The sequence below is a fragment of the Haliotis asinina genome, chromosome 5 (genome assembly GCF_037392515.1).
Source record: "Haliotis asinina isolate JCU_RB_2024 chromosome 5, JCU_Hal_asi_v2, whole genome shotgun sequence".
In the NCBI taxonomy this organism is placed as follows: Eukaryota; Metazoa; Mollusca; class Gastropoda; order Lepetellida; family Haliotidae; genus Haliotis; species Haliotis asinina.
The window spans coordinates 48,338,350-48,353,542 of NC_090284.1; the positions used below are offsets into that span (position 1 = coordinate 48,338,350).

Below are 15,193 nucleotides of genomic sequence, written 5' to 3' on the forward strand. Positions count from 1 at the left end.
CACATTGAATGGAAATTAGGTTAGATATATACTAATCAGCAACCAGAGTAGTCTTTTTCCGACGTCACAAAATGCACAAAACATGCTGTGACGTCAACTAAAATGTCGCATTATTTTCAGTTATTTCATTACGTTTGAAAATGTGGCTGTTACTCCGTTAATAATGATGGAAAATTAATAAAAATACATATACACAAACAGGAGAATATGGGAATCTAAGAACTAAAATATGTATCGGATAGGGACATCCAAATCGCTATTGCCTGATTTTTGATGTAGTACACTTGCATCTTTTCTTACAAATTGTGAAACTACCAAAAGGTATCCTCTCACACTGGGGAAATTTGTATTGGAATAGTTTGGTTCACTGTGAACAAAACATCACGAAAATATACTGTCCATATCCACAGCAAATTCTCTCCATGTGATCGGAGTTACATTGACCTAATGCAAACCATAGCTGAGTTATGCCCCCTTATCTTTATATGTGCATGACCTCTCTGTCGACGTTTGACGTCATAGTAGAAAATCGATTTTTGACATTTATTGCGTTGGCACATACATCCATTTCATATACACTCATGTCGTTCAGATGTCAAGCTGTATTTTCTTCGCTCACACTTTCCGTAAAGATGCCAAATTAAAAAAATCGTAGCAGAGTGCTTTTATTGGTGCACGATAAAAAACTGAGAAATTTACTGTTTTTGAACACACACAAAAGTTTTGAACAACTTTTAGCAGTGTCTATTTCTCAAACCCCTGAGGTAGCCGCAATTATATTTATACCAACGGATAGGAAATCAAATATTCTACATGTCTGTGCAATTTCATAGCCGTACGCAGAACCTGGGCCACGTGATCACAAATCTCGCACAACGTTCACTTTTCAAACTTTATGAAAATGTGCGCCTGAAGAAAAACTCGGCATCCAGGGGGATAAGAGGTGACTAATGACTTCATTGACACATCATCGTATCCCACGTGTGTAGGCTGAGAATGATGCTGCTGATCACTGGATTGTTTTGACCACACTTGATATATACAGACTGCTGCCATATAGCTAGAAAATTGCTGAGTGTTGCACTGAACAACAAAACCAACCAACCAAACTCATGACAAACATTGGTTGCTATGGTCATGGTTGCCATGGGTACACATATATTCACCTCTCATCTATTTTGAACTACGGGAATGCACCTACAGGGGCAACACTGGTGCATAAGTGTTACCAATACTTTCACATTTTCACCTGTTGACAAATGAATTAAAATGTACAAATTGACAACAACAAAGAACACCCACAATTTGAAAACGGTGACATAAAAACTATCTGCAATGACACATGAACTAGTCGTTTGAAACAATGAAGTATCTTTAACTTCTTTAAGTATAAAGTTCTATCCTATCAAGATATGATAGGATACCTTGATGGAGAGAACTATTTCATTTTTCTATGAGACAGACTCACTTGAAATATCTGGTTATTCCACACCAATACGTGTACCTATAACTTGGACACGACATATTTGGGATTTCAATAACGTACAATTTGTAGTGCTTAATGGCTTTAGATAGCTGTCTGACTTTGTGTGTTGGTGAACTGGTGACTTATGAGAGTGTGAGTTCAAATCTTGGATGGTACTCAACCCAAAAGACAGAGCAAGAATCTGTATGGTAGCAAGAGGTGTAATCCCAAATATAAGATGTGTTATATTTGAGTGAATGAGTTTTACACCACTCAGCATTAATCCAGTTAAATGGCGAAGGTCTGTAAATAATCAGATCTGGACCAGAGAATCCAGGGATCAACAGCATGAGCATGAATCCATACAACTAAGATTCGCTGACATGTATCAAGACAGTCAATGAGCCTGACCATCTGAACTCATTACTTGCCTCTTATGATGAGCATGGCTTGCTGAAGATCAATTCTAACACAGATCTTCACAAGTATGTTACATTTGATGACTTGGCAGTGTGTTCATGAGTTCATAAGTGTGTATGGTGTTGGGCCAGCAACATCACAATGAGGGAAAACAGATATTGTACAGGTGTGGGGAATCGAACCCAAGTGTTCGGCATGACAAGTGAACACTTTAACAACTTAGCTACCCCACCAGACTGTGTGTATTCATGAAACTTGGACCTGCATGATGATCACAAAAAACACAGATTTCCTTAGCTGTGTTTTGTATGTGAGAAATGTCATAGCATTTCAAAATGAAATAAAGACCACAGATAATCATCAAAGGTGTAGGTGGGTACATGATGTGAAGACACCACAAACATATAGCTGCCCACTCAATACAGTTTCTTTCCAACTGCTTTTGCTCCTTTCTATGAACATGTACTGTTCACTATTAAAACATACCTGTTCTCTATTAAAATGCACTTGTTCACTCTTAAAATGTACTGTTCACTATTAAAACATACCTGTTCTCTATTAAAATGCACCAGTTCACTCTTAAGATGTACTGTTTACTATTAAAACATACCTGTTCTCCATTAAAATGCACCTGTTTTCCATGAAAACATATCTGTTCTATATGTAAACATGTCTGTTCTCTATGAAAATGTAACATAGTTCTGTAATGTCACATTTTAAAAAAGATGACACCACATGACATTTGAAATTGCCATTATGTCGGCTTTTATAGACAAGAAAATACAACTAAGAGCTTTTATAAAACATTCTAAACAATGAAACATAATTATAAGTCTACCACTCATCATTCCTTCAGCAAGTCTTCATAACTGCCAACATTTCAGGCTTGTCACATTTCACAGTTCAATCCATGCATATTCAATACATATCAGTAATTTAATTTGACACAAGAAAAGCCCACACAGGCAAAACACAAGGGAAAACATTTGTGAGGAGTAGAATGAGATTAAAACCATGAAAGATAATGACAGATGAGCACGAGTGTGCCGGTGACATTCACTTCAGCTGAGGCCTCTGTGAGATGACGTATGACAATGGACACCAGACTCGTCTCTAATGTAGGTGGACAAGTAGGCAGATCTCAATATAATATTGTGCAATATATACAACAAGGATGTTACTGAAAACTGTGTGGGGAATAGAATAATGACAACCTTTCTAAGGATTTTAATTAGTGCAACTTGTGTTGGAGGCATCAGTCTGTTTTCTAATGGTTTGATATTTGTAACACTTCATCAGATATTACAGTGAGGGAAGACACTAGTGGGGAGAAGGGATGGGGTAGAAAAGAAAGAGGTGAAGAAAATGGTGGGAAGGAAATAGGAAGGGGTGAAGAGAAGTGAGAAATATGGAGGGGATTGGTGAGACAGGGGTGAGTTTCACATATGTTATATTTGGGATTACACTTTCTTACTGAAGTACAAATTTTAGTATTGTTTTGAGTTGAGTCCCATGTGAGATTTGAAGCCATGTATATATTAAAAAATGTATGCATGTAAATGTTAGGGAGCAGGTATTTTAAGTTGGATAACATGTCCCAATTCTCACTCACATTAGTGAATAAAATATGTTTAAATCAATAAACCCTCACCCTCAGAGTAAACCCCCACCCTCAGAGTCAGGCACCTAATCGCCAGCACACAAGGTCAGCCACCCAACCCACTCAGCCACCACGACTTACCAAATATAACATATGTAAGATTTGACCACCTTCTAAAAGGCATCGTGTAATCAAGAGTGAGTTTAGTTTTATGTCACACTGGGCAATATTACAGGTATATGACAGGGTCATTAAATGCTTGAGTCTGGACCAGACAATCTAGTGATCAACAGCATGAGCGCTGATCTACTCAACTGGGATATGATGACGTGTCAATTAAGACAAACATGGGTGACTGAAGATCAATTCTAACCTTGATCTTCACAGTGACAAGACCAGGGAGAAAACAAGGAAGGAAGGAAGGGAGAGAAGAGGGAGGGAAGAAATGAGGGATAGGAATAAGAAATGGGAGTGAAGGAAAGATGAAGTTGAAGGCAATGAATGGGAGTCATGGAGAGAAGCAATATAAAGAAGGAGAGGAGAGAGAAGAGTATGGGCAAGAAAGGGAAGGTAAAAGAAAACAGGAAACTAAGGTAATTTGTACAGAATCCTGTTATTGCTCTGTAGGTTCAGACGCATTCTTTCTAGTACCTAGCACATAAATCCAAACTAGTAGAAAATAATGGATATAGTTGTTTTCTTAAAAAATGTGATCATTTCACAGAATCCACTATTTCAAAATCAACTACGGACCACTTGTATATGACCAGTGGTGCTGACCCATATTTGACGTATGCTATGTAAGGAAACAAAAATGAACTGCGAACGATTTGTATATGACCAAAGGTTTCGACCCATTTCCCACTGTATTTTACATAACTCACCCAAAGAGCTGCTACCACTTTATTTAGACCTGTTTCTTACCGTGCTCAGAGACCCTGGGATGGATTCAGCCTAGTCCCACATCTAACGACATCATCACCACAAATCCAAGGATAGCACCCCAGGAAGCTATTTTGCCATTGCCACTAAAACAAACAAACAAACAAACATAAGGTGGAAATATAGCCACTTATTTATACTGAAAGAAACAAAAAATGATGGGAGATGCTTGTTTATGGAATATTAACAATTTCATCATATACAATATACCAAGTATAATCCAATAAGTTCAATATCAGTCACGATAATCTTTGGGCATGTCTGTTGTATATTGACATTAAACACCAGCAAGCATGATAACAATGTACTCTTGATTGCAGATTGTAGAAGGTTCTTGTCAACTGAATTTTATGTTGAACTTTGATGAAATATATAGTTTTAGACTGTATTATGAGTGAGTGAGTCAGTCAGTCAGTCAGGCAGTGAGTTGGTTTTATGCTGTTGCAACATTTAAACAAGCCCAAAAATGTCAGTAAGGTTCACTAATATCCTACATTGTGATTATCCTTGAAAAAAATACAAGACATGGAGGGTGTGCATGCTTCACTCTGACCCATTTTCCTGAGTGTTTCAATGCTCCTTTCAAAGAAAAAGGTAGGGTGGGGAGCGCACCCCCCCCCAGCAAACTCTCCCCAACCCCCCAATCCCCAACTCGGGCACTGCCAATGCATCATTAAATGATTGTGAACTTATTGCTAACCAAATTTCATGTGGGACTTTTGTCTTGTGTTCATGAGCTGCCTGCAATCTCTGCAGGTAGGCATGCTTGCTCACTTGGTTAATGTGCATGCATCAAATCTGTAGACTGATGCTAAAAATGCCAGTCACTGGATTGTCTGATCCAGTTTTGACAATTTCCAGACTCCCATCATATTACTTGAATATATTTCAGTGTGGCACAAACAGATAAAACCACAACCATTTCAATCAAAGACAAGCATAATTATAAGGTCAAGTGTTAACACCAAGGAGACAACAAACCCAATCAAATTTCATCATGCAAAAAATTTACCATGGGAAATAATCCCTAAAACGCCAATAAAAAGGCGAACATGTGAAGTGTTTGATTTGAGTGTGAACATTTCAAATCTAATGTGCTACTTCCGTGTGCACAAACATAGCTGATGGCAATAATGACTCTTGAAATGACACCTGTAGTTCTGTACATTCTCATATGAAATGTCTGACACAAAGCTGTTAACACCTGCAGCCTCTAACGTGTATCTAACCCTTCAGAAAAGAGTCAATACTGCATCGTAACCTCACCTGGTATACTGTATGGTGAGGTACTTTACTTGAGTGTACAGGAAAGATCAAACACTCTCACAAAAGTTTGCTTAAATCTGATATCTATTGGTAATAAACATTCCTATGTCCATTTTATGTAGGAGTAAGTGTGTCAGTTGCCTGAGAACTTGTAATCAGAAACTGACACACAATATAGCACACTTGACAAGCTGGAATGGTATTGTTAATGCCTGTCATTCACCTGTTTATTATGATGTTGCTGGAAGTTGAGGCCTGATTTACATTAGTTATTCATAGCAGGAGCCAGAGATAAAGTCATATGAACCCTGAACATGTATAAATACTAATAATTTACCAATAGCAAGCCTCAATGTATAAACATATGGAGCAAAATTCCTTAACCAGATACAAGGTAACCTTATCTGAACTCTGCTCAGTAAAATAAGAAAATTTTTAATACATGATAATGCAATAGTCGTTTTTCAGGTGCAAAATTTCGTTTGTATAGCTATTTCCCCGTAGTCCAGTCATTCCATCTGATGGATGTAGATTCCCGTCAGATGAGTCACTTTCACCTGTCCTATTTAGGTCAACTCGTTATCTACCTGTGGGAACCAGGTAAAAGCTTAGAGGTAAAAGGAAAAGGGAAGAAGCTTACTTATAACAGGAGCTGACTGTTCCTTAACTGTGTTCGCCATTGAAATCTAAATTAAGCTTATTTATCATCTTTTTGTCACCTGTAGCAACCCAAATACTTTCCCTTCTGACTGAACGTGGTGACATCTAAGCATGCTAAATGAATTCATTTCTTTGATACATTTGTATAAAGTACAACCGTACCTCTATCACTGACATTAAATCAAATACAGTCACTGCGATCAAGAACCATGCAAATATTTGACATATTGCTTATCACTGGAAAATATTTATATCTTAGTATTGATGTTCTGACCATAGTACAACAAATATTTATGGCTAAGACCAACTTATAATCTCTTAGGGTGGTAGGGTAGCCCAGTGGATAAAGCCTTTGCTTGTCACGCCGAAGACCCGGGTACCAGTCCCCACATGGGCACAATGTGTGAAACCCACTCCTGATGTTGCTGGAATATTGCAAAATTGTCAGTCTCAACAATGAAAATGTATCTGGTATTACTAATATTTCAAAATTGTTTATCCTATCACTAGTATCAGTGAAAATGAATCCAGTAATTTACAGTGTTCCCAGAAATTATTGAGAAAATCTTTGTTTTTTTTCTAATGATGCTAAGATTGGAAAAAGGGCTTTTGCTATGCACTAAGCATACTAAATAACGGAGACAACTCTTGAAGGCTTAGAAGGCAGCTCATTACGTCAAGAGTTATCTCCCTTGTCTGAGCAGACGGCTTCCTGTGTTGACATGGCAGAATTTACAGCAAGAGAGAAAAGAAAGCTCATTCTAGATGATTTTGAAAGGGGTGAGGCTGATGCTAAAGTGTTAGCTTGTAGACATGGTATTCCTCTGTCTACAGTATACAGAACTTTGAAGAATATTCAAACAGGAACCGGGATAGAGCACAAAGCAGGGGCAGGTCGGCCTAGGAAATTCAGTGTTGTGGATCGCCGAACACTTGGGCAGATTGTGAGTAGGGGCAAATTGAAAAGTGTTGAGAACATCAGAAATGAAATGATTAGCAGAGGAAGTCCTAAGGTATGCAATGAAACAGTTAGGCAGGAATTACAGAGACTTAATTGGGTGAAAAAACATGGAATTCCCTCGCCGTTAATGAAAGATGCGCAAAAGGAAAAACGTTTAAACTGGTGTCGGGCTCATGAAAATCAAGAGAAGGATAATGTTTTCTTTTCGGATGAAAGTTCTGTTTGGCTTTTCCCTAATTGTGTGAAAATTTGGACCAAAGATACTGTCAAACCTATCTACCAGCGACCAAAACATAGCCCGAAGTTTCACATGTGGGGTGATATATTGGCTCGCGGAGTGACGCCATTGTGTGTTTTCACGGGAAACTTGACAAAAGAAAGATAGCATTGACATTCTAAATGGTCACCTTCTTCCGACAGCACAAACATTGTATGAAGATGATTGGATTTTCCAGCATGATAATGACCCAAAACACACTGCGCGCTACACAAAACAGAGGTTGTTGGGCGAAAATGTTCAAGTTTTAGACTGGCCCAGTTACAGCCCAGACCTAAACCCAATTGAGAATGTGTGGGGAGTCATGAAGGACAGAATAAACCAAAAGGGACTGAGAAATATTGAAGATATGAAGGCCGAGGTGGTCCAATATTGGGATACCCTGTCACACGATTACCTACAAACTTTGATGGGTAGTGTGCCTAGGCGTATTCAGGCATGCATTGCTGAACGAGGAGGTCTAACAAAGTACTAAAACAAGACTGAGACTGTAAAAGGATGATGTTTTAACATGTTTATGTAAGTAAAACGCCAGAAGTTAATAAACGTAATGAGTTACATGACGCAACATGTTTCTCAATAATTTCTGGGAATACTATACATGTATTTCAAACTGTCAATCGCAACAATGCAAATGTATCTGATCTTACTAGTATTTCAATATCGTTTATCCCATCAGGCAAATGAATCTAGTATTTTATATGTATTTCAAAATGACTACCTGAATATTGGCAACTAAAAACAAAACAAAGAATTTAAGAGAGTGTAGCTGGTGTATGTATCTCGAAACACGTACCCAGGATGCTATGACTGTTCAGGAACAAGTACCTATGATAATGGCGTATGTTCATGAATATGAAGAAGTAATCTGTGGCATGTCTACAAATGGAACATGGACGGGGAGACAAAATCGTCTCAATCAAGATGAGCAAAACAAACAAAGATTATAAAAGCAAAATGGACCTTGTAAAATAAGACCCAACTATCTTTGCATTAAGATTGTGGCATGTCTACAAATGGAACATGGACGGGGAGACAAAATCGTCTCAATCAAGATGAGCAAAACAAACAAAGATTATAAAAGCAAAATGGACCTTGTAAAATAAGACCCAACTATCTTTGCATTAAGATTGTGGCATGTCTACAAATGGAACATGGACGGGGAGACAAAATCGTCTCAATCAAGATGAGCAAAACAAACAAAGATTATAAAAGCAAAATGGACCTTGTAAAATAAGACCCAACTATCTTTGCATTAAGATTGTGGCATGTCTACAAATGGAACATGGGCGGGGAGACAAAATCGTCTCAATCAAGATGAGCAAAACAAACAAAGATTATGAAAGCAAAATGGGCCTTGTAAAATAAGACCCAACTATCTTTGCATTAAGATTGTGGCATGTCTACAAATGGAACATGGGCGGGGAGACAAAATCGTCTCAATCAAGATGAGCAAAACAAACAAAGATTATGAAAGCAAAATGGGCCTTGTAAAATAAGACCCAACTATCTTTGCATTAAGATTGTGGCATGTCTACAAATGGAACATGGACGGGGAGACAAAATCGTCTCAATCAAGATGAGCAAAACAAACAAAGATTATGAAAGCAAAATGGGCCTTGTAAAATAAGACCCAACTATCTTTGCATTAAGATTGTGGCATGTCTACAAATGGAACATGGGCGGGGAGACAAAATCGTCTCAATCAAGATGAGCAAAACAAACAAAGATTATGAAAGCAAAATGGACCTTGTAAAATAAGACCCAACTATCTTTGCATTAAGATTGTGGCATGTCTACAAATGGAACATGGGCGGGGAGACAAAATCGTCTCAATCAAGATGAGCAAAACAAACAAAGATTATAAAAGCAAAATGGACCTTGTAAAATAAGACCCAACTATCTTTGCATTAAGATTGTGGCATGTCTACAAATGGAACATGGACGGGGAGACAAAATCGTCTCAATCAAGATGAGCAAAACAAACAAAGATTATGAAAGCAAAATGGGCCTTGTAAAATAAGACCCAACTATCTTTGCATTAAGATTGTGGCATGTCTACAAATGGAACATGGACGGGGAGACAAAATCGTCTCAATCAAGATGAGCAAAACAAACAAAGATTATGAAAGCAAAATGGACCTTGTAAAATAAGACCCAACTATCTTTGCATTAAGATTGTGGCATGTCTACAAATGGAACATGGACGGGGAGACAAAATCGTCTCAATCAAGATGAGCAAAACAAACAAAGATTATAAAAGCAAAATGGACCTTGTAAAATAAGACCCAACTATCTTTGCATTAAGATTGTGGCATGTCTACAAATGGAACATGGACGGGGAGACAAAATCGTCTCAATCAAGATGAGCAAAACAAACAAAGATTATAAAAGCAAAATGGACCTTGTAAAATAAGACCCAACTATCTTTGCATTAAGATTGTGGCATGTCTACAAATGGAACATGGACGGGGAGACAAAATCGTCTCAATCAAGATGAGCAAAACAAACAAAGATTATAAAAGCAAAATGGACCTTGTAAAATAAGACCCAACTATCTTTGCATTAAGATTGTGGCATGTCTACAAATGGAACATGGACGGGGAGACAAAATCGTCTCAATCAAGATGAGCAAAACAAACAAAGATTATAAAAGCAAAATGGACCTTGTAAAATAAGACCCAACTATCTTTGCATTAAGATTGTGGCATGTCTACAAATGGAACATGGACGGGGAGACAAAATCGTCTCAATCAAGATGAGCAAAACAAACAAAGATTATAAAAGCAAAATGGACCTTGTAAAATAAGACCCAACTATCTTTGCATTAAGTCATGATTAAGCTGCATATGTTTGTTTATTGGTAGGATTTTACTGGAATGGACCAATAATGACCAATAATAAGAATGCTGATTTTCACTATTTGCCAAAGACTATCAATTCTATTGTTAACCAGAACCTTTACAGAAACAAGTTCAATCATTTGGTACTCCACTTTTAAATTCCTACTGATTTTATCTAATGAAGGGCAGATACCTGTAATACATGGATGGCCCTACATATTTGTGACATTTTGACATTTACACATTATACATATCTGATTTTCATAATATTTAAATAGAAAGACACATCTGATAAACCCTAACAAAACCAGAGTTGTATATTACAGATTACATAACATCACATCTCTGTCTTGCTCTTCAAAGTCCACATTCCCAATACGAGACAGTTGAATTGACATTTGTGACAACTGGCAGGATCAGCAAATAAGTGTCATACCCCAATTCCAACATCTCATAACAAGTAAGAAAATATGCTACTCAAATTTTGACAGTCATTTTCACTCTCCATGATACTGATGCTTGTAAAATGACACAATAAATTCAATTAATGACACATCTGATCATCCTTCTAAACAGTTCAGTTGGATAGTTGTCTGTGAGTGTGACGTATCTATTTCTTTGAACCCCCTGCCATGTAAGCAAATTTTTTAGCAAGAAACTATGTATGAATACTATCATCGACTGACACGATGCCAACAGGAACGTTTAGGTTTAGGAGGTCGAATATGTTGGGTACAGACTGATACAAGTATTTAATCAGTCATGCTTGACTAGCATTGCCTCAGGGCTTGTTTAAACATTCATTCATCTTTAGTAATCCTATCTTCATAACGGGCAAGTCCTAATACTCAAACAGTTGGGACACAATAATTTTACAAAGAAACTTATTCTTAAAATTAATACAATGATGATAATTGTTTATTGTTTCATGCCATGGCAGCAGGCTGTAAATAATCAAGGCTAGACCAGACAATCCAGTGATCAACAGCATGAGAAATGATTTACCGGTACACAGCTGGGATACAATGACATGTTTGAACCAAGTTGACAAGTCTGACCACCGGATCCCGTTAGGTGCCTTTCACAACTAACATTGCTTGAGATCAGTTCTAACCTGGATCTTCATGAGTCAAGGATAATAATAATGATATGGAATAACTATTTGAGGCAACAATCATTGCCTGAGTAACCTGTGCAAGTCTTTTCCTTGACCAGCCCGCTGACTTGACACTAGCCATCAGTCTTCCTTCTACCATGAACCTGATACTGACATACATGACTTTACCATTCTATCCTGCCACCAGGGCTGTTAATGGAGGTCCATAATATGTATGGTAAAGTCACTGTCTCTTATCTAGGACCTATAAACATTCTTAATGTATTTATGAATTCCTCCTCAGGCATACAAAATGCTCTCTGCTCTACTTGCACTCAAGACACATCCATGGAGGTTTATATAAATATACATACATGTGTGTGTGTGAGAGTGTAAGTGAATGAGTGGAATGGTAAAAGTGGAAGAGTTAGTGAGAGGGAGAGAAAGAGAGTATAAGTGAATGAGTGGAATGATAAAAATAGAAGAATTAGTGAGCGGGAGAGAAAGAGATGAACCAGTGTTTATTTCAGTTATCACAGCACATCAGGAAAATAAATGGACGAATGTAGACATTAGGCTTCAAGCATTGTCTGCTGACACAACAAAATCATTATCATGGTCAATAAGGATTTGAAACCGGTGTCATCTTCCAGATCATAAAATCTACAACATATGCGATCTCTCAATGCCAAGCCAGCAAGCCAGTCAATAAAACTGCTTAGTTCCCCAGTATTTTATCACTCTTTATCCAAAAAAGATGAAACATTTGTCCTCCACATGTGAATTGATCTGGTGCCAGTTGAATCACATGCCACATGTTTTTCTTCCAAATATTTCACATATCTTCTCAGCATATTTTGGCATGTACTGTCAATACTTAGTTAGATGGCAGTTAGATAAAGCATTCTTCTCAGATGAGCTTAGTTCACACACTTTTGTGAGGAGTTCAACTTCTAAACATATGAAGGTACAAAATGCACCGGAACATACAACTCAGTATGTTTATATGTTGCCCCAAATTGTACGTATTTTTTGAAACTTCGGACCATGATGAACCTCATTAGTCAGTGAAGTTGTTGGTGGTGGGGTGGGGAGTGAAGGGACGACAGGAGAAGAACATGAATAGTGTATACATCTAAACAAACATTACTTATTTGTTTGTTTGTTTGTTTGTTTATTTATCCATGCAACTCGTGCATGCTCAAGGCGATGGTACTTTTTCCCTCAATCATTGGATGTCAATCTCAGCAGCACATTATATTATTAATCTCAACTCCATGGGAAATGTACAGCTCTTGCTGCTATTAGACACACCAAGTTTATTGTGGCTTTCTCACCGCAGCAGCTTGAACAGTGAAACAAATGCACGAGTGGTATGTGATGAGTGGTAACTTAGACCAACCCTATTTGTTTTCGGTGTTTCATTTAATGTGCATACCCCCTTGTGATACAAACATGTAAAGTGATCTGAAGCTATGATCATTAGTTAAACAATTTTTATCCTCAGTTGAATAACATTCTGATATTTTAATGTTCATTTGGCAAGGTAAAATTATCAGGATTTGCAATCTAAATTTCACTTCATTCAATTTACTATTAGTTTCAAGTGAAACTCATTGGTACGTTTTCACTGTCAACATACTATTGGGGGTCTGACTACATTGAAAGAGTCTGCACACAAAGTTGACTCCAACATATTTACACCAGGTCACAGGCGGGCTCGATCCTGATACCTCAATCTCGCTGGATCCCTAGCCTGGTGCCTTAGCCGGCTCACCCACCGCACCCACCATATTATCTACACTGGCAAAAATATCAGGATTCATACATTTCATACCATGCTCTAAGGCACAATATCACTTTGTCATGGCGATATGAACAATGCTATGACACTTTTCTGTTCCAGTAAAATATCTTAAAATAAAATACATTTTTATTGTTTTAGAAAAGTATTTAAGGTCATAATTTAAATTTAAAAATCTCTGGCTTGCAGTTGTAGTGAAAAAACATTTAGTCCAGATGCAAACTCCCAGGACCCCCACGAATATCACATGACCTGTCTCACACCCAGACTAAATGAAACAATATGATAAACATACTGCTATTATCGTAAGAAAGTGTTGCAAGATTGGTAACTGTCGCCAAAAACAATGCCCAGTCACTTGTACGTCCAAAGGTCACACACACAATAGACTACCTCTGGATAGCTTTAATGTCTTCAATTAACCCAGCTCGGGGAGGGAAAGTGATCCCCACTGGTGATGGCTACGATCCCCCTTTGACAAATTACTGAGATAGCAAGATAGGAGACAATGCCAGTTGGAGTGACCGAGGTCAGTGTGAAATACTGCCGCTATCTACAACACCAATTAGGGAATCATCATCACATGTCCTGTCATTGAGGACCACATGTTCCAACAAGTGCAGGTGTACTTGTGGTGGAGTGAGTGAGTGAGTGAGTGAGTGAGTGAGTGAGTGAGTGAGTGAGTGAGTGAGTGAGTGAGTGAGTGAGTGAGTGAGTGAGTGAGTGAGTGAGTGAGTGAGTGAGCGAGTGAGTGATGAGCTACCGAGATCAGGTGTAGTGACCAACATGGTGCAGGTGTGGGGTTAACAGATCAGGTGATGTGATCAACAAAGTGCAGGTGTGGGGCTAACAGATGAGGTATGGTACCCCAACATCAGTGCAAGTGTGGGGTTAACAGATGAGGTGTGGTACCCCAACAGTGTGGGGTTAAAGGTCACATATACTCTAATAGGGTACAAACGCAAAATCACTTGCTGACATCGTTATAAATAAAACCCTGTCATTAAAAATGCTCATTTCGATCTTTAATAACCTTAAATCGACCTTTTTGTGCACAATTCTCAGCCGTAAACGAAATTTCAACCAATCAGAGTGGTGCATCGTAATAGTGGGTATAGAAATGAGGGTCTGTGCAGTATTCATCTACATTTCAGGGGTTGAACTATTTCGCTTACAGGTTTGTACAAACCAGAAATCGCGAAAGCCGTTGAGAAAAATGAAAGCTATATGTTCTCACAATCTACTATCATTTAGTTTTGTCTCCTGCTTTGCCTACTTTTCGAGTTACAACCCTTGTTTTCATAGACGACTCTGTCAAATCACTTGGTGTCGCTAGGTGGCATAAACCTACATGTTATTTGTCATCATTCACTTGATGTTCAGTTATTTATAACAGGTTATAATTAGTGGCAACGCCACTTAGATTACCTGACAAAGGCCCCCATTTGGCATTTCTTTTGTCTGGATCGATCAAAGGATTAACCGATAACACGCTGATTGATTAATTAGTTTTATGGGGATTTAAATGGGGGATTTGTCAAAAGGTAGTGTTTATGTATGTACATTTACTAATCTATACTGAATACACTCTGTCGTGTCTGTGTCTATGTAAAACAATGCCCTTCTTTCAAAGGATTTACTGCCAATACATTGATTGATTGCTCATTATTGGCTAACTAAATAACACATTGCACATTATGCAATTAGTTGCCATGTGTGCTATCTTGGGTAACCAATGAAATTATACAGCAATGTGAAAAACCTATATATATTAGACTGTTAAAAGACACATCACGTTGGAAATCTGCAAATGAATTATATATCATTTGTTTTTGTGGATATTGATGGATACATTCCTC

General features: G+C 37.9%; 1 protein-coding gene across 1 annotated transcript in view; it reads right to left on the bottom strand.

Moving 5' to 3' along the window:
• Window positions 1-15,193, bottom strand: part of LOC137284663 (zinc transporter ZIP11-like) — a 59,151-nt gene that overhangs the window by 17,797 nt on the left and 26,161 nt on the right. The window contains exon 9 of the mRNA XM_067816564.1: window positions 4,410-4,513. Within this exon, the coding sequence (XP_067672665.1) occupies window positions 4,435-4,513 (79 nt within the window). The 3' untranslated portion in view covers window positions 4,410-4,434. The remainder of the gene's footprint in view (window positions 1-4,409; window positions 4,514-15,193) is intronic.